Source organism: Mastigoproctus giganteus, chromosome 10 (assembly GCF_048544385.1).
Source record: "Mastigoproctus giganteus isolate SK-2022 chromosome 10, ASM4854438v1, whole genome shotgun sequence".
NCBI classification, from domain to species: domain Eukaryota; kingdom Metazoa; phylum Arthropoda; class Arachnida; order Uropygi; family Thelyphonidae; genus Mastigoproctus; species Mastigoproctus giganteus.
This window is the reverse complement of record NC_143584.1, coordinates 96,325,860-96,347,229: the sequence shown is the minus strand read 5'-3', so window position 1 is coordinate 96,347,229 and position 21,370 is coordinate 96,325,860. Positions and strand designations below refer to the sequence as shown.

The window sequence follows — 21,370 nt, the reverse complement described above, 5'->3', positions numbered from 1 at the left end:
TTATGCAGCATCAGCCAAAAAAAAAAAAAAAAAAAAACGCTCCATTTCTCCCCTCCGTTCGTTCCAAATACCAGTCCACCTCAACCTTAAATTTATTTAGGCTATCAACTTCCACAACAAGGGGTGGAAGTGTACTCCACCAACCAACCACCCGCTGGCTAAACGCAAACTTCCGCACATCTATCTTTCCTCAATTTGAATTTATGCCCTCTCAGGTGATTATTCTGAGCAAGAGGCAGAATCCCATCAGCATTGAGCATGCTCAAACCATTCAAGGCTTTATACACCTCAATCAGATCACCTCGCAGGTGCCTAGTCTCCAGACACTGTAATTTGCAAAACTTAAGCCTTTCTTTGTAAGAGCAACCCTTGGTTCCATTTACTAATCTTGTTACCCTTCTCTGTACTCGTTCCAAGATCCAAATATATAATATCAAAGTTATTCCCTGCATCCAGTTCCTTTGTGGCCACATCATAGTATCCAATCAAATTGGTCAGGCAAGACTTCCCCTTAACAAAACCATGCTGTCCGAGCTATAACTGAAGTCTTGTCTAGATGATCCTGTAGTGCTTCTTTAACCAGTGCCTCCATTAATTTTCCTGGAACAGAAGTTAAACTCACAGGTCTATAATTACTTGTGTCAGCCTTTGACCTTCCTTTGTGAATTGGGGTCACATTTGCACATCTCCAGTCCATGGGAATCTCCCGTGAGTCCAAAGAAGCTCTCATAATTATGGCTAAGAGTTTGCTTACTTCCTTTGCTGCCTCCTTTAATATAACTGGATAGATCCCATCCACCCCGGGTGCCTTTTTTATGTTTATCTTCAACAATTTCTTCTCCACTTTGCTCTCAGTTATTATAAAATCATCCTTTCACTGCCAGAGTTTAATTTCCCTCTGGCATACTCCTCATGTGCGAATGTAGAATTGCCTGGGTCTTGGTGTAAGATCCCAAATCTTATAAATATAAATACAATGAATAATTTTATATTAATTAATTAGAAAAAAATTTCAAATTCTTCTTTGTAGTTAGCTACAAAGAATCTAAGATAGGGCAGGCTAAGTGCTCTTTCATCTAAATCTGCACAGATATTCATCTGAAGCAGGTTGCTGATTAATTATGTCAATGTGAGCAAGTACAGAACAATTGGAATGTGACGATGGATGGCAAGTTTGATTTCTAAAAATAATGGTTCGGAATGCAGGAAAGATATGTTGGAGTAGCAATAAAGTCACCGCCCCAAATTATCCATTAATCGTGGTATGTGAACCTAGTGGTGGAAGATAACTTAAGTTTCAGGTACATACAATGAAACTGACCCTGGAATGCATTTGGGAAACAGAAGGGCGTCTGTTTCTGACTACCAGCGGAACAAACCAGATTAAGGGAAAGTACAGTTAGGGGAAGGTTCCAGAAGGAAGTGGTCTGCAACCTTTGTACTTAGGGGAGAAAGATGCCCAGCCATACAGCACACAGAGGAAACAAAGATTTTAGATGAAGGACTGATTACAGTAGGAATGCTGGAAGAGAAGAAGGACAAAAGCAGGAACACGAGGCAGAAAGGTGTCGTCGGAAAAAAAAATTTGGTTTGTGAATGTCCGAAAAAAGTGTTGTAACGTCGTGTCGGAAAGAATGGTCAAGCAGAAGTGCCTGTGTTTGATGTAAAGGTTGGAGGGTGAAGGTAGTCGGCTAAAATGAGATGTGTGTCTGAAGAATGGCCTGCTGAATGCTCAAGGAATACCTCGTCATAATAAGAAAGTAAATGGATTCAAACCGTCGCCATCGATTCCTCTAAAGGAGAATCCAGGAAAGGAATGCCTGTAGAACTCGTAAGCCAAGAACAAGGAAGACGGCCACAGAGGAAAACCAGAAATGGAGGATCAATCTACCAGTGGCTGCGAGATAAAGAAAGGTTAGGGAAAAGTAAGTCCCCAGCAATTATAAAGATTAATTGTTAGAATCCTCTGAGGACTGATAATTGTTAACTTTTTCGACGGATAGCTTGAGTTAGGCCTAGAACACTAATAAATAGCGAGAAACTGGGTTAGGTGGGGGGGGGAGAGAAAGGCAAAATACTATCTATCTCCGATATAATGGCATTGTGTAGAATATATGTTATATGCTCAGGATTATGTTGCATAAGTGGTCTAGGGAGAATATATGTATCCCTAAGTTGTATACGTTTGTGAAAGAAAACAAACAAAGGGGTAGATATTTGATTGATAATTGGCTAGTGCAGTAGTATTTTGTGAGGGTAAAAGGATTGTTTTTAGAGAGTTTTATAGTCTGAGATTGTTAAAGGAAAGGTGTTGTGTGCACAAAACGATTTGGAGAAAATGTACGAAGGAGGTAGAAGGAAAGTTTTTATTGTTCCTGTAGTTAACTTTAATTAAAAGTAGGAGGTACGATTTCAGAAGGAAGGTGGAGATAATACTGTGTAAATTTTGATATGGAAATAAAACTTTGTTATGTTTAGAAATTTAAATAAGTGCTTCATTATTCTAAGAGAAATATACATTCCCCTCAAAAAAAACCTTTTGCGCTAAGTCTAAACCTATACAGGGGAAATAAAAATATCCTCAGTGCCCAACGTCTTCTGTGACAAAGAATAAATAAAGCAGTCAGGTAGCTTGTGAGATTTGGAGGAGTGAGGAGCCAGTTGTGTTTTAATTGAGATAATACAAAACTATCTAAATTGGGTTCCACAGCACGGGGTAAAAAGACACTTAACCATATAAATAAAATAAATAGAAAAACCCCGGTTCTTACACTGGTTTTACTGTATCGCAATTCGCGCATGAAATCCCGGTTGCCCAAAAACTAATAATCAATAGTCTGGATGGGCACAACTTTAAAAATCACAGTTCAAACTGAATATTTCTTCATTTGCTCTTCCACAAGCACTGAAACCTCAAAATCCACTAAACACTGTCCAGCAATTATTCAATTGCCCGCCATTGACGCGCCAGACCCGACGCAATTAATCAAGTTCAGCACCCCAGAATTATTCCTGATCTCAGCAGAAAATAAAGGCCAGAGTAAATAAATAAGATCTTTATTATAAAGTTCACCGGTACACGCAGGTACCACGACCCTACAATACCCTTCATGGCACCATGCCAAGGATTAACAAGCGGCAGAGATAAACTCGCCGGGATTATAAAGATTAATTATAGGCAGATTATAAAAAAAAGTACTCATAGCAGATAACACTGACTTGGAAGGAAAACTAATACAAATTACGATAACAAAGGATATTTTCCTCGAGTCCAGTTTTCTGAGAGTTTCTTGCCCAGCCATAACGATCTGAGATCAGTTGGTAGTTGTGGAGACCACGTGCAGATCTAGGATGAGCCGTCTATACTTTTTATCATCTATGATTTTAAATAAGTCAGCATCCAGGGATTGAACCAGATGGAGCTACTGATAAGGGAGGAACCGATCTTTAAAATGTAGCCTCGAAGGAAGAGCAAGAAGCTTGGGAGTGGAGCGAAGAGCTGGTTGGGGAATCCGCCAGCACACGGTGTCCCAAACGTTGGGTGCTGAGACTCTCCCGGCAATCATTTTTACGGTGAAGATGAGTCTTCTCTCGTGCATTAATGCTGAAAACCTGGTTAAATTCAGCGCTTTGGCCATCGGTGTTTTGCGCTGCTGTGGTGGGAGATGACACTTCCAGGTTGCCCACTTCAGGAGCCAATATTCAGCGGCTTTTAATGGTTTAATTGTGGTGTCTGCAGCTGAGCCCACAACTCTACTCCATAAAGTACACCTCCGAAAATCATCATCCTGATATACAGGAAATGTTGGGAATATCCCTCGAACCATTCGGATACACCTTTTTTCGGTAGATAGTTGCGTTGTAGCCTTTAAAAAATCGCTGCAATCAATCTGGTAAAAATGAAGAACTGCATGATAGAAAGATATTCATTGGAGATGGCACAACACCTAACAGTATGAGCTGATGTAAGAACAAAATTCTTACACTTATCCTAGAGAATGTTATGTTATAAATATTATAACATAACAAGGAAAAAATATGTATATATTAAATAATATTATTTACATGGGATGATTTTTCAGCTTAGATTGCGATCGCTCTGTACCATACAGTCAAGTATGGGAGGATTAACGTAACAACGGGGGGTAGCAGGACGGTACACAAGACAATAGGAGCTCTGGAACACTAGTACAAAGGGAGCACCATAAGGCCAGTTCATGGTCGCATAAACAGAAAGTGAGCAGCTCTTTGGAAGGAAAGAACAAGGGGAACCGACTCCCCCTTGTGGAGAGAAAGATTTTAAGAACTAAGAGGGTGAAGGAGACCCTGGATGTGGCATACACCTGTGGTAATGGCTAGCCGCTAGATGAAACAGACCGACTTCTTGAGCACTTATTAATTTCAAGGAGCGGTAGAGAAAAAACAGAATGGACTAAAAGGGGTAAGTGCCTCGGAAAGATCACAAGGAAATATCTAGAAATTTCTAGACGCCCAGTAGTTCATCGAAGTTGATGGAAATTTTGTAAACAGGAAGTTACCCCAGGAGAGGGAAGGGCCAAGAAAAACGGAAGAAGTGGGAGAGAGCGAATGAGAATAATGAGATGATGGAGAACGAACGACGATTGGATCAAAATAGAATGAGCGGCTGAAACAAAGAGGAGATGCAAGACAGGGAAAAAAGGAGGTTTTTTTTTTGGGAGAGTTGTGAGTTTTTGGCAGTGTGGAAGTTTAGAGAGTTCCCGGGGAGATGCCTGAGTGATGTGCGGCTGGAAAGAAATCCCGAGAAGTGCCGGGAGAATCGCCAGAAAGTAACGGACAGAGTAATGAGTTGTGGGAGTTGCTGTTTAAGAGTTGTTGGAATAGGAAGGAGATAACCGTTGAACGATGGAAACACCTATGCTGGAGCTGAGAAAAAAGGATCGAAAAGCCTCACCATAGAACGATAAGGAAGAGCTACATAGCCAAGCTTCCTGATAAAGCAGTAAGAAGAGTCCTGATAATTCTATTATGCTTCCCAGTTTCATCGAACTGATCAGACGCCCAATAAGCAGGCCGGAGCAACTTATTTAATAGCCGTATGGAAAGAAGAGCGAGTGCCTGAACGTAGGAGAATCCTTGTAGATGAACAGCAGTACTTTGCCGATGAAAAATTCCAGTTGGAGCCTGATGATGCCCTATGCTGTTGATGATGAGTCGCCCCTGAACTGAGAAAAGGTAGTGTAAAGAGTGATTCCCTAAGTTAATATGTAAGTACGAGATAATAATTTTAAGCTAGATTTGAAGAGAAGGACTTTAGAAAAATGTTTATTTAGTTGATAGTAGATTTGAAGAGAAGGACTTTAGAAAAATGTTTATTTAGTTGATAGTAGATTTGGTATTGATTAGTATAAAAGGAAGAAAAGGGTTCATAAATGTATGTAATTCATCTCAAGGATAAGTTAAAGCAAGGAAGATTTAGATACATGTACTTGAGACTGGTATGTTCTAAGTTAAGAAGTAAAGGTGTTCTATGTACTTGAAACGTTACAAGATATTAAGATTGAATTATTTTGGAAGGGATAAATTAATGAAAGATTATAGCGGGGATTTATAAATCTAGGACAATATCCATAGAGGTGTTAAGCCCACTGAGGTAATTCCAGTTGGGAAGTTTAACTGTTAGAAAGAAAAAATAATGTTATGAGATGTAACCTAAACCAGAAGGAGAAAAGGCAGAAAGACACGAAGAGACATTATATCATTTGCTATTAATTTTACATCTTAACACACACATATAATGCCAGTTATTAACATTATACCAATTGATGTTGTATGATGCAATTCTTTAATGTATATATGTGAAATAAACAAATTTGTATATGTTTATCATGTGTAGTATTGAGTCATTCTGAATACTCAGCCAGTCCAGAGGAGACATACACGAACTATTATTTCCCCAGAATCTGTGATCTTCTGTGCAGTATACAAGTCAGGTGTTAACGTGGAGGGTGGTAAATTAAGGGGGAAATTTAAGTGAGAAATACAAAGTTAAAAGAGGTGGGTCTGGAAGGTTAACGTGATTTATTATTAAAGAAAGTAATATTAAATAAAGAAAAAAAATAATAAAAGTTAAAAGAATAATTATACCCCCAGAATCTAACTCTTAAACCACCCCCCCACACTGACCCAGTCTGTACAAGCAGAACCTATCCCATACAATGATACTACCTCAGGCCATTTGAGTGGTGGATACGAGACAGTCTCGATGCATGGCTTCAGAAGGTACAGGCCACACTTTCTTTGGCCCTACCATTGGTGCAAAAAAGTGTAAATCGAGACCCATCAGGCCAATTGGCATTGGCGGCGCCACTTCCGTCGAATCTTTCGATTTCTTACAGAAAGAAGTGACGAATTCGAAATGTCAAATTCATCAACTCTCTTCCACATAGTTCGGTTGGAAATGGTATTGGTTTTCTGCTAATTGTTTTTTACTTTTAGAGTTCCTTTCGTCTTTAACTCATTGTGTACTTTGAGATGATTTCTGTACACCAGTAATTTCTCAATTGTGGCTCTTGCTAAACATGATCCAACAATAGCAGCTTTCGGAAATATCACCCGTCTTCCCCATGGCAGGATCGACTAAGAGACCTCAGGAAAAGTGTACGCTACGTGTTTATTTGATATAAGGAACTGGTTATTGTACCATGTAGCAACTTACATTTATCTGTTTACTCCAGTTGGTGTTTTTGTTTTTTTTTTGGCCAGTGGGTGTATATATGAATACTGCGTGATTACTGACTTCAAAGCAGGAAGCAGCAACAACAAAGCCTCTGAAAGTTAAAGCAAACATTTGTCGTAAACACTCGAATATTTCTCTTTTGGATTTGTTATACTCGTAAATTACTTAGCAACGTCGTTGCATTTGAGGATGAAGCTAACCGTACTTCTCTCAAAAATATTCGTTTAAAATACCCCCTCATTTGTAATTCCACATCGGAGGAGACTTCGTGGCTCGTTGCACTCTCTAATACAATATCACGCGTGGCTGTATCTCATGCCAAGCTCTCTTTCTCTTCCCCGCAGGCAATATTATAAAAATTGCCTGTTACGGAACCTTCTGTGACCCACCACTACAATTTACGGTTGATGCTTTACATTCTGTAAATATTTATTGTGGAGCGCAATCTTGCTCGACTGAGTTCAGTCACGATTATTATACTTTATGGGGCAGTTTCACCTCAAGGTCGCCATCTTAAAAGGACCCAGTAATACGATAAACGCAACCTTCCAAACTCAAAATTGCGATAAAAAATTAATCATACCGCCACGCTACACTAGCATATCGCGTGAGATTTACTGCAAAATTAAATCGGCTTCTACTGGTCTCCTGTACGGACCGAAGGACACTGACTCATTTCAATTCAAAAACAAAGAAAGCGTAACTTTTTTTTTTGACCCACTGTGGTAAAAAAGAAATTATGCTTCTGCTCAGAGTAAAACATCGGACAGTCAAATTTTCATTATTTTTAAATGGTTTCAGATTTTTACCTTACCCTCCCTCAGAAAGGAGTTTATTATGGTGAACTAATATATCTATAGTTTTGTAATTTTTTTTTCGTTTCATTAATCGTGTTTTATAGAGATCCATTCTGATTTTCGCTTTTTTCTTCAAGCTATGCCTCTGGAGCTGTATACCTTGTGGCAGCAGTACCCCTGGATTCTTGGGAACATCGTATGTGAGTTGAGAGCCATCATTTCGGAAGCCACAGCTTACGCCTCCATTTTAACCATCATGACGTTTAGCACGGAGCAGTACATTGCCGTCTGCCACCCGCTTCGCCAAGCAAAGTCAAAGTTCTCGAAGGCGATAAGAAACATCGTCGTTATTTGGCTGCTTTCCTTAGTAGCCGCCACACCCTACGGCATCTTCACGAGAGTCAACTATCTGAACGATGAGAGAGGGGAGCCTATTGGGGAGTCTGCCTGGTGTGGCTTCCCTTTCAATGACCCCGACAGGAGCTGGGAAACCTTGATCCTCTGCTCCACGTTCATGTTTTTCGTGGTTCCTTTCACAGTTATCACCATCCTCTACGTAAGGATTGCGCTCGTTCTCCATCACGCTCGAAACCTACAAAAGCCAAATGCAGAAGTGGAAGACGTCCCCGCTGACTGTCGTCATCGCTCCAATTTCCAGTCGAGACGGATCGTCGTCAGGATGTTGAGTGAGTGTTTTTATTCTTAGCTATAAAGTATAAATTAGCACATTTATTTTCCAGATGAGGAGTTAGACGTTGCACATTCATTTACAACTTCTTAAAAGAAAAAAATTTCTCTTCCATCATGAGAGAGAAGGGTATTCCTATTTCCGTTCAAGGTGGTGATGCCTTTCCTTGAAAATTGAAAAACATTTTGGCTCCATCCCATCGTTGATGGAACATACTGCAAAGTTTTTCAAGCAGCGTTTCAATTCCGAAAGGTGGCAAATCGTGCCTTGGAAAACAGACTCGTATACATTATTTTGAGCGCTCTGAAGGTCAATTTTTGTGTTACTTTAAATTGAGTTGCCCAACGATTTCATTTATTAAACTCATCACCACCATTTATGAGCATTGTATTTGGCAATGCTAAATTAAGAAATTTGTCCATCTCCTCTATTTGCCTAAACTTTCTTTAAATGTATTAAAACTACCCACTTCCACAATACCATATAAAAATTTGTGCCTGTTGATGCTTGATTACTTAAAATATTAAGGTCCATCTGTAAACTATCAATGCAGCCACTCTCCATTCACGAGTGTTTTAAATATCCCTTTTGTCTTTCAGTTTCTGTGGTCATTGCATTCTTTGTGTGCTGGGCACCATTTCACACTCAAAGACTTCTGTTTCTCTACGTTTCGCTTTACGGAAACTGGACAGAAACACTGAGGAAAGTCAATCAGGACCTTTTTTCCCTGGCTGGTAAGTAATTTTGGAAATAGCTGTATTGGAGTGTCATGAATGAAATATAAAAACGAAAAATACGCTGCATGCATGACTGTATACTACATTCGCTTTACCACTGAAGAATTCTAATGGGTTTCCATAGCAGTTAGGACCAAAGTGATCTGGTAATAAATCACTATTTGTGTTAGCACAGTGATATAAATTATCGTATTCTATGGTTGATTTTATTGTTTAAAAAAACAATGAACCCCTTCGAGTGACTAACTCAGTTACCATGTGAAAAAGTCCTCCTGGTCTCGGTGGAATTCGATTCCAGCATTTTGCATTAAATGAATGATATGAAAGGACAGCGTACTAGTCACGAAGGCTTCATATTGTGAAACAAATAACTACTAGTTGCGTCAGTCTTACGCTATAAACAAACAAAAAGGTATAGCTATTTAAATAAATCATGTTTAAAGGCTGGAAGCATAAGAAAGCTATAAAACAAAGAACGGGGTGAATGGCTGTTACGCACCAGTGTAACTGAGTATATTCTTCAGTATTCTGTCTTGTTTTTTTTTAGCCTGAAACCAACTTGACAGCGTTGGGAAAAATGGCCATAGAAATTCGAATCCAGGCCTTTCTCTTGAAAGGCTTGGATTGATATCTTTCACGGGTGAGAAGATGGAGATTATGGACACTGTCCGCATTTTGGCTATATACAAAAGAAGCTTTTCCACTTCATATGTTACGCATAGCCTTGTAGTTAACGGGATGAAAGTAATATTGAACTTTACTTTATTTGAAGTCTTCGCACGTAGACGTGAAAACTAAACATTTCAAGGAAATCTGACGGAAGGCTTTAGCAGCCAAATAGAATCCCCTTGATCTTCGTTGTAATGTGTTAGTGTCATTATGAGGGTGCATTCGCACGATCACTTACCGAGATTTTAGAAAGAAGAGCATCTTAACACCAAGCTCTTTGAACTGTGGTGAAGGCATATAAAGTTCAACATTAAGGATTTCATGTATTCCCTTTTGGTCATTCACCTGTACCTTATTTTAAGGACCATTAACTAAATTAAAAGGTTCATGAATTGTGTAAGTAGATATGTAATTTACGGTATTGAAAGTATACTACAAAGCTGAAGGAGCCCTACTTAGCATCCTATCGCCCAGACAACTAGGAGCATTATAAACAATTCTCTTAGAACCTTTATTAAAGACTAGTTAGAATTTCCTCTCGTACGCTGATGATAGCTGACATCTCGTACGCTGATGATAGCTGACCATACTACAGTATCAGATGATCTGCCTTGAGCAATACTACATAACATTGTTCTGGAACTAAACTTAACCAAATCTAAAATCACGCTCACTAACGGGAAGATTGCGAGACAATAATATCAAAGTGGATTCTGTTCGATTTTATACTAGGCACCTGCTTCTAGAAGTGCTGCTCCATTAATGTCTGCACCACCGATCGATCCCCCTGAGGTCTCCATGGTCGATGTCGAGCCTACAGTAGAAGAAGTGAAAGCAGCCATACAATCCCTAAAGAATGGCAGGGCACCAGGAGTGGACCAAGTCACCACAGAAGCGATCAAAGCCGGGGGAGATGTACTGCTTCGCCGACTACACTCACTCCTCAAAACCATCTGGTGTACTGAACAAATTCCGCTAACATGGAGGAAAGCCATTATCGTGCCAATCCACAAGAAAGGTGATAATCGAGATTGTAAGAACTACCGTGGCATTAGTCTCCTTTCCATCATCGGAAAGGTCCTTATGAAGATCATTCAGTCAAGGCTGCAAAAACATCGCGAGCAAACCAGTCGAGAAGAACAGGCAGGATTTAGACCCGGGCGAGGATGCTGTGATCAAATCTTCGCCATCCCTCAACTTTTTTTTTTCCATTTATTTGTACACACAATTCTTTACAGATTATATACAAAAACTTACAGAGAAGATATATATACATTAGCATTCTCATTATACGTATAAAAAAAATATATATATATATATACTGTATTATATACGAACACGTGTGTGTGTGTGTGTGTGTGTGTGTGTGTGTGTGTGTGTGTGTGTGTGTGTGTGTGTGTTTTACCTATATCAAGGGTGGCTCCTAGGCCTTAGCCCATCTCCACCTTGCACGTCTGTGTTGGTGCAGAAACTCTGCAAAGCTTTTTATCGCTTGTGTACTTCCACCTTGCCACCAGGGGAGCAGCCAACACCTAGGCAGCCGCTGCCTGCCCCCAGGCACAAGCAGCCAAGCCTGGGTCTACTATTGCCTTTAGTGCCTTGGGCACAAATCCCCCACCCACCGGAGATAGTGCAATACCGATGGGTGCCAGCAATCCCGTCCCCAGGTTGCCCAAACCTGGAAACCAGCAAAAAAAAAAAAAAAAAAAAATCCAAGCCTCAGCAGATACAAGCCAATTTGAAAAACTCCAATAAACTTAGCGAAGTAAATATTTACATTTGTACAAAAAATAATAGAATTTTAACTCTAAATCCTAGCAATACAATTTACATATCTTACAAGTCATCCTATTTATATTTAATGGGATACAAACATATATTAACTTCTCAGCAGTCAGGTTTATATTCGATTTTGGATTTGAGTTCTTAGTTCAAATCTTTTCTTAAAGACCGATTCTGCAAAGGTCTGGAAAGTCTCAAAGTTTGTTTTTATTCTCAACTAGTATTTTCACTTTGTCCTCAGCTAGACCTGGAACCTGATTAAGTAGCAATACTCGATGGTCTGTATATTGCGGACAAAACAGTAAGACATGGATCCAGTCTTCCATTTGACCACAGGTGCAAAAAGGATCCGGCTCCAAACCTCTGTCGAATAGTTTGGCCCTCAGAGATCCATGGCCTGTTAATAAATACGTCGTAAACATGCTTGGTGCAAACCACGAAACAGAAGGTTGAGTAGAAGCAAACTCAACATTTTCAATATACTTCTTTGTGACTTCACCGTGCACAGACTCGGTGAAGTCACAAAGAAGTATATCAACTGATGGAGGAGAGGATCCGGTGTGGACAGCGAACCGTCATTGTTTTTATTGACTTTAAGTTTGCTTTCGACTGTGTCCACCGGCCCGCCTTATGGAAATTGCTAGAGATCGAACATGTACCTCGAAAAGTCATCACACTCCTCCAAACTGCATACAATGGTTTAACCAGCCAGGTGCGCATCCAGAACGATTTATCTGAGGATTTACCATCCAAACTGGAGTCCGCCAAGGAGACGTGGCCTCCCCGTTGCTTTTTAACATCGTGGTCGACGCCATTATGAGGCAAGCATTCAGGAACAGAGGGGGTATACAATATGGCAAGGATCACTATGTGACTGACTTGATGTTTGCCAACGATAGTGCTATCTTTGCCGGAAACGACGCTGCAGCCACCGACATCCTCTACGACATTGCCCGCATTGCCCGGCCATACGGGCTCAAGATCAATGCTGATAACACAAAGGCCCTGACAACAGATGGGTCGCAAGCCATCATCTATCTCGAAGGTGTCCAGATCGAGGAAGTGCAGTACTTTAAATACCTTGGGTCGCTGGTCCAGGAGAAGAAAGTTGCATCCACCGTGGAGATCCACAGCAGAATTGGACAGGCGGCCACTGCGTTCGCCTCGCTGAAATGGTGTCTGTGGAAGAGGACCAACATTTCCTCAAAGACTAAAATCCGACTCTTCCGGACTTTGATCCTGCCCATTCTCCTTTACGAATCGGAAACATGGATTTGTCTCAAGTTAGATTTAAACAAACTTGAGGTATTCCAAATGCGATGCCTGCGGCAGATCCTGGGCATCTCACTTCGCGACCACATCACTAATGATGTGGTCGCGAAGTGAGTCCAGATGCCAACAGCAACCAACCATCGCCGACCAAATCCAAAAGCAAAGACATAGATGGTTTGGCCACGTATGTAGAATGGGCGCGAATAGAATACCATCCACACTCCTTTGGAGACAACGACGCACCCAATGGAGCATTCAACGGACCGCGCCTAGGAAAACGTGGGCCAAGCAAGTGGAAAATGACTTGAAGAGCCGACGTCTCGACCTTAATCAGGCCAGGACTGATGCCATGGATCGTAACGCATGGAAGAATATCACAGAGCAAGTCCGAAACCCTGTGGAACCTACAGCAGCGTACTGGTTGCGTGGCTAACCGCCTCCTCCAGCCGCCAGCTAAGGACCAAAGAAGAAGAAGAAGTTGGTTATTAATACTATATGTGGGTTGACGACCACGACTGCCAATCTTATAAATTATGCAATGCTTGGCTGTTTCTTTGGGAATTGAGGTTACTATAAAATATATAAGTTTCATCCAAGGAAGCTTTGAAAATCGAACAACGCGTAGACTACATTAGTACCTGTTCTATGTAGAAAAGAGTGAATCACATTAGTGCAACCGGTGAACGATTTTAGATGTGGTCGTGGCCAGATTGAAGTTGTTTGAGTTATCCAATCAAATGTGAAGGTATGGTTCTGCTGCAAATATCATCACAGCGGTTGTTTTTCTGGAAATTTTTCAATTCACGACTAACAACTTGGCTGTTTGATTTCGGAGTATTGCTTCTTAATCGATATCGGAAACTGTTGAAAGGAACTTTTGTTAATTTCTATAAAGTATTCTTGATGATATATTTTTTAAAAGAAGAATATCAGGCTAAATCCTTTGACAGGTTACTGAAGCGCGCTTCCTGAAAAGGCATACCAGAGAGATCGTGGATGCACTTAGTTCTTGTGGTGCTATCCTTACTAACCACAATTATTTAATATTAATAATTAATCTTTCTGTTTCTATAAATGTCATAATCTCTAATGACACTATTTTGTTTCTTTTCAGGCTGCTTTTATTATCTGAACTCTACCATCAATCCAATCCTGTACAACGTCATGTCTCAGAGGTTTCGAGTTGCATTTCGGGACAAGTTTTGCTCTGGAACGCTTAATATGTGGTTTCTGTGCTGCTGTTTCTGTTGTAGACGCCAACAGGAAAAAAAGACACACGGGGCTTCTGGTTTCCGAAACTGTAACCATCAGTGTTTGCAAATGTACCACCTTACTCACTCTCTATCCAAGAACAATGGCAAGGAGTCTGTATCTTGTCCTGGAATTCATACAATTTCTGTTGACCGCGATCCAACTTTCAAATCAATGGTGTGGTTGACCAACCCCCAGTACACAGCTGTAAAAACTGGAGGGTATAATCGCTATTCTGACCTGCTGAAACCAATACGTGCCTTTAAACATCACCATAGTGATCCCGCTTTCGCTACCGCAGTGACGTCGAACAGGGCTACTAGCAGCGACATTAAGAGTGATGCTGAATATCACCTGAATGAGATCCAACCCTTTGAAGTGGACAACTCTAGACACTGCATGGATTGCAACATATGTTCTAGTGATGCTCCGGACCCTTGGAACAGACCTTTCACATCTGAAAAGAGCGATAGCGGACATTTTCCACTGAGTGTTGAGTCAAAATTCTGATGATGAAATCAACAAAACGAAAACCCATCTAGTCATTAAGGAAATGGTACTCTGAACGCTGTTTGTCCAAATGATTTGTGTTTATTATTATAGTAATCGTCCGTAAAAACTCTTCTGAGTGACCACAGCTCCATCCATCTGAATGGGACATGTCATCCTTGCCAAATCCAAGCCCAACATTGTGCTACTTTTTAAAGTGAATTGATGCACAAACCGAATTCACTGAAATTACTCCTGGTACTGTTTCACATATGTATACTACAAAAAAATTGTTTAAGGAGTTCGTCTGTTGCTAATATCTCTACTTTCCCTTTGTGATCACAAATAAACAAATGCTTACTGCTTTCTATTACAAAGCAAAACAATTTTACCTTCATAAAGAAAAAGCTTTTCCTGTATATGTAAGTGTTCTGAACGTAAATTTATAATAAGACTTGTATTAAGGAAGGTAGGGCTTTTAACTTTCTCGTAAATCTTTCACAAATATCCTCAACTTAAAAATTACAGATATCAACTTACAGGTGAAACGTAAAGTAATCTAATACTTACAGAGAACTTATATATACAGTAGAAAGCAAAAAAAAAAAATAATTTTCACACCGGTAGGCGGATGAAAAACTTCTGATTGAAAACACAACGTTCCAGCTGGCAGTGTTTCTTCTACTCAACGCTTTGCTGCGCGTTTAGATTCGATACATTTATTCACCACTCATCACAAAGTCACTAATTGAGGTTACCTGATGGAGTAATAGGTCCGAAACTGTTCACAAAAGTGCCTTCGAGTTTTTAATGAGAAACGGATTCGCCCACTGGGTGCTGTTATTCAATTAAAGACAATGGTAGTAACTTTAGGTCGACTCGTGGATAAACGTAGTCGTTTCTGAAGATCGGAAGCCCAAGCTCTGTCAGTGGAGGGACGAAAAGTGTCCCCAGACAGCCACAATTAAAAAGCATAAAGCAATGTAGCGTTATTTTCTTAAACACTCAAATTATACAAACTCCATATACTTATTTTACACACAAACTGTACAAATACAAACGTCCATATGATTAGTATACATTTGTAGATCCAGCATGCAGTATTGCGCTCAGAGTATCACTTTGTTGACAAAACCTCACGTAATGAAGGTACAGTACTTAGTATCGTGATGGATTTAAGGTTTAGTATTGAAAGAATTTGCTGATTACGGTTAATAATATATTTAGTTATACGGTTGATAATATATTTATTACTGCGCCATCTCATATATTGTGGATATCTTGACACTGGGTTCTTCAGTTGTACACAGATCCTGCTTTCGACTACATTCAAGGTCTAAAGCGTGGCGTATACTTCTCCATTGAAATTCGCATCTCGTGGAGAAGCACCACCATAATATGAGATCGATACACTAAGTGGTAAACCTATATACAGAAAGAGAATAGCCCAGACATGTAGGATCAGATCAATAGAAAGAAATGCTGGAAACCAAGGGTCCAGTATTAGTCTAAATTCCAGAGAGGAAAATATAAACAACACAAGCATAACTAACGATAAAAAATGTAAATTATACATCGCGTTTCTAACCAAGTCGTAAAGAAAGACAAAATAAGGTTAGCAGATGCTGAGAGTTCCAGGGTCAGGAACGAGATTTTGTTTTTTTTTATAAACGTTTTTTTTATAATTTTCTGAAATGAGGCTACAGGAATTTCGAGTTTTCTTCGAGCATTATACAACGATGTGATAAAACTATAATTTTAATTACAGCGCTATCCAATTGTAGACAAAATAAGAACAGAAAGCCTTAAAGCTGAAGTGATTTATTACAGAAGAGGAATGGAACGATTCCTTATGATGATCAACTGAATGCAACACCTGTTGAAGCTGAAAGGATTGAAATGTGAAAATTTCTCCCCAAAAATCATTGGGCTTTCTTTAAAAGAGAGCGCTACCCTTCCATAGCATCTATTCAGAGGATAACTGAACACATAGCTAAACTTTCGTTTTTCTGATGCACAATACAACCCAATAAGATTTCTATTGTGTAACGAACAGTCCGCGATATTTCATGTGATAATTAGATATTCAGTTGCTTAAAATTAATACGGCTTCGTTTTATTTTAATGTTCAACGATGATGCTTCATAACTGAAGCAGTTCTAAAAAAAACCTCTTTAAAGATATCAAGGTTCAGCACTTAGGCACAATAATCCCCAAAGAAAAAGATTTAGGAGTAATTTCACGATGCGACATCAAGTTCATTTAGCATTCCCGACAAGCTGCCAGAACGCACGTAAACTTTCATCTGTGTTGAGCGTAAATTTTGATTTCAAGAGACGATGGTTATATTGTATAAAACGTAGGTATGCATCTTGAATATTGTGCACAGGGTGTAGAGACGCACATTACTATCACTGGAGGAACAAAAGTGTTTAAATGTCAAATGCAAATAACTAATTCACTGAAGCCATAAATAATGATTGCGGCGCTAACATTTCAACCTAGAAGTACAACGTACATGACAGATATAAATCCAGAAAAATATCTCTTATAACTTCATAGAAGTAAGATAACCTACCGTGAGCGCATGGATGCAAAAAGATCACCGACGTATTTAATGATTTCAAGCGCCTTCGCAGAATGGATATATGAAGATGAGAGCATCCCCTACATTATCGAACGACTTCTGTTTCGCCAGATTTTACCTTGCAGGGTCCAAATACAGAATTGGTCTATCTCAGCCCGCGGATGCATTACCGTTTTTTAAATTGAATATTCTTATAGCGAGCGTATAATTTATCGCCTAATTTCTTTTATTTTTAATAGGGTAACTCTTTTACAAAAAAAAAAAACAATTTAATGGTAAGCGGGGAAAAATAACTCATTTCGCAAAAAGCAGTGAAGGAGATAATAAACTGAATTCACACTGCTTTGGCATGGAAAATTCAAGAAGCAGATCTAAGGGAGCCAAGTGTTCCCCCCTCCTTTTTTAACATGGTGAGTACTGTCTTCTATTATGAAATGACAGATGGAAATAAAAACATGCCCACTAGAGCGAAGCAATATACTGCCCTCCCAAAATCTGTGTTTGGATTCAAAAATATGGAAATTCCTTAAACCAGCGTTCAATTTTAGAACGTGGGCTCGATGGTTCCGCTATAAGTAGTTAAACTGTACTCAAATATGCCAAGAAAACTGATGAATCCAAAGTCGCGGAATATGTTTATGAAACAAAATAGTAGTAGAGACATGTGATGCAAGAAAGCAAGCTTATGTAGCATCAGCCAAAAAAAAAAAAAAAACATTTCACACACCGATTCCCTACAAAATATTGTTCAGTTCCTCCTTGAATTTATTTAAGCTATCAACATTTACAACGACAGATGGAAGTTTGTTCCAGCAATTAACCACCCGCTGACTAAAGGCAAATTTCCGCACATCTATTCTGCAACTGTCTTTCCTCAATTTGAATTTATGCCCCCTTAGGTTCGTAATCTGAGCAAGTGGAAGAATCGAATCCCATCAGAATTCAGCGTGCTCAACCCATTCAAGGCCTTATACACCTCAATCAGATCACCTCGCAGGTGCCTAGTCTCCAGCCACTGCAATTTGCAGAACTTAAGCCTCTCTTGGTAAGAGGATCCCTTCATTCCCCTCACCAGTCTTGTTGCCCCTCTCTGTATACGCTCAAGCAAATCTATATCCTTCCTAAACTAAGGCCTCCAGACCTGTACGCAGTGCTCAAGGCGTGGCCTGACCATCGCCTTATACAGAGGGATAATCACCTCCTTTTCCCTACTAGCAAAATTCCTGTATATCATTGACAAAAACCCATGACCTGCCCTAGGAGCCTGTCTGCATTGCTCAGAAAACTTCATATCTGACTGCACAACTACTCCCAGGTGTTTTTCATTTTCTACCACCTTAAGTGTAGTACCACACAGTTGGTACGTTTCTCTGGGGTTACTTCTACCCATATGCAATACTTTGAATTTGTCAATGTTAAACTTCAGTTGTCAATTCTCAGCCCATCTGCCCAAATTTTCTAGATCCTGTTGCATTAGCACACTGCCATTTAGAACCCTGCAAACTTCGACAATACGCCTTCATCAATATCATTGATAAATATACAAAACAACAGTGGGCCCAACACCGAACCCTGTGTGGAATTCCACGAAGAGCAGCGTCCATTGATTACCACCGTCTGTCTTCTCCTACTCAACCACCCTTTTATTCCTTGTAGCAACGTACCCTTAATACCATTCTTCTCCAATCTGTACAGTAGTCTTCCATGCGCAACAGTGTCAAAAGCTTTCCTGAAATGCAAGTATATGATACCAAAATTATTTTCTGCATCCAGTTCCTTTGCAACCACATCATAATATCCAATAAAATTTGTCAGACAAGACTTTCCCTTAACAAATCCATGCTGTGTCTGAATTATTGCTGCAGTTTTGTCTAGATGATCCTGCAATGCATCTTTAACCAGTAACTCCATTATTTTACCAGGAACAGAAGTTAAACTAACTGGTCTGTAATTACTCATGTCACCGTTCGATTCCCCTTTGTGAATTGGAGATACATTTGCATATCTCCAGTCAGTGGGACCTCCTCTGAGTCCAAGGATGCTCTCATAATTATGGCTAAGGGTTTGCTTAGTTCCTTTGCAGCTTCCTTTAATATAACTGGATAGATCCCATCCACCCCAAGTGCCTTTCTTATGTTTAACTTCAACAATTTCTCCTCCACTTTGCTCTCAGTTATTACAAAATCATTAAGCACCCTGCTCCAATTTCATAACCTACTGGCATTTTCAACCATTAGTAACTTCTGTGTGAATGTAGATGCAAAGTACTCATTCAGTTTCTTTGCTATCTCAGCAGGACCATCAACAGCCGAACCATCAATATTAAGTCGACCAATCTGATTCATCCCCTTCCTTTTAGAGTTTATATAAGTAAAGAAATCCTTGCTGTTTTTCTCAGCATCCTTTGCCAAAGGGTTATCGTAATCTGCCTTCGCCTGCCTAGCCACCTTTGTGGCTTGATTACAGACTAGCTTATATTTGCTATAGGCTTCTGTGTCACCTGCTAATTTATATGCATCCCATGAATTTTTCTTCTCTGCCACGAGTCTCATTAGTTCATTTGATAACCATTTAGGCCTAAACCTTGAACAAAATTTTTAATAAGTATGAAAAGTCCTGTAGATTCCGTGATTAATTCCTTGAATGCTTCCAACTTAGAATTTGCTGTTGGTCCCACTGCAGTCACCTTTACGGAAGCAAAAACCCGTTCCTTTACCCCTAATGGTAATTATATCTGTAAGTAAATCCCACATCAGCACACTGTGATCACTGTTGATAACTAGATCAAGAGTATTACTCCCTCTAGTTGCCTCCCGAACATGCTAATGTAGAAAACAATCATCCAATAAATCCACAAAAGTCCTACTAGTGTGCTAGTGACCAACTCATAAGTTCCAGTCAATATGTGGAAAGTTAAAATCCCCCATTATAAGACATTCTGATTTAGTAGCCCACTATTTCTCTGTACAATTGTTCTTTGTACTCATTTGAATCATTAGGCCTATACCACACTCCTACTCTTATTTTCGCTTTCCCAGTGCTTATGTTACACCAAACTGAGTCAACATTGCACTATTTCAAAATAGTACAGCGGGGGGTCAGATCAAGGGACCCGCCGTAGTAAAGAGGAAAGTTAGGAGAAATTTAGCAAAGACCAAAGAAGAGAACCAGTCTTCGGTCAAAGAGTTTTTTTTTTTTTTTTTATGAAACCCCTAACACGAGAGGTATTAGTACCGTGCTTAGGTTGGAGGTTGAGAAGACGAAAGAAGATATTTGTTGACATTGGACTTGAACTTCTGTAGACTAATTTTCAGGATATACGTAAGAAGGAAGGTTGTTCCAGAAAAGAGCAGTTGAATGAATAAATGAGGAAGATGGAAAGTTGGTTCTGTGAGTTTGAAGTTGGACAGTAAATGGATGTTGGCTGGTGGAGGCACGTGTTTTGAAAGAAAGAGCGGGAATTATAGAAGCCAATTCAGAAGAAACTGCACGTCTATAAGACAGCAAGTGGAGAGACTCTGTTAGAGATGAATCATTAATTAACCTAACTGCCCTCTTCTGAATGGAATCGAGAAGCCTGAGAGAGGTTTTCGGGCCACCACCCCAGATGTGGGAACAATATTCCATGGCAGGGCGGATTTGCGATTTATACAGAGTGAGCAGCTGTTTGGAAGAAAAGTAATGCTGAGAGCGAAAGAGAAAACCAAGTTTTTTAGATGCAGAGGAAGCAATATTTGTAATGTGCTTGTGCCAAGAGAGATTAGAAGTCAGGGTAATCCCCAAAAGAGATATATCATTTTGCCTAGAAATCGGAGTGTCACCAAAGATAAGCATAGGAGCGGAAGAATCCTTTTTGCGAGATATAAAAGCAAGACTGAGTCATAGAAGGATTGAAATCACATAAGTTCTCTTTGCCTCACTTGACAATTACCTGGAGATCGGCATTTAAGTAACTGGTAGCGGATATGCGAGAAGTTGAAGCTGATGAGCAGGACAAGGTTTCTCAAAATGGAAAGTGGAATGCAATGTGCTATCATCGGCAAAACTATGGATAGGATTTCCAGTCAATGAAAGAAGGTCATTAATATACAAGAGGAAAGGAGCGGGGGAACACCAGCATTAGTGGAGAAGTTAGAAGACAGAGAGCCATCTACCATCACCCTCAGTGAGCGATCAGAGAGAAAACTGGATAACCAATTACTAAAAACAGTTGGCAAACCATAAGATGGAAGCTTGTTTAGAAGACTTTTATGACAAACACGATCAAAAGCCTGTGAGATGTCAAGAGCAATTACTTGTGTTTCACCGAACCTTTCCATTGAATTAGTCCATAAATGGGAAAATAAGCCAGAATATCACCAGTGGATCGACATTGACGGA

General features: G+C 39.8%; 1 protein-coding gene across 1 annotated transcript in view; it reads left to right on the top strand.

The window, feature by feature from the left end:
• LOC150079177 (neuromedin-U receptor 2-like) overlaps positions 1-14,449 on the top strand; it is a 52,276-nt gene extending 37,827 nt beyond the window's left edge. Inside the window, exons 2-4 of the mRNA XM_090382848.1 lie at positions 7,653-8,201; positions 8,803-8,937; positions 13,778-14,449. Of these exons, the coding sequence (XP_090238974.1) occupies positions 7,653-8,201; positions 8,803-8,937; positions 13,778-14,424 (1,331 nt within the window). The 3' untranslated portion in view covers positions 14,425-14,449. The remainder of the gene's footprint in view (positions 1-7,652; positions 8,202-8,802; positions 8,938-13,777) is intronic.
• The last annotated feature ends 6,921 nt before the right edge of the window (positions 14,450-21,370 follow it).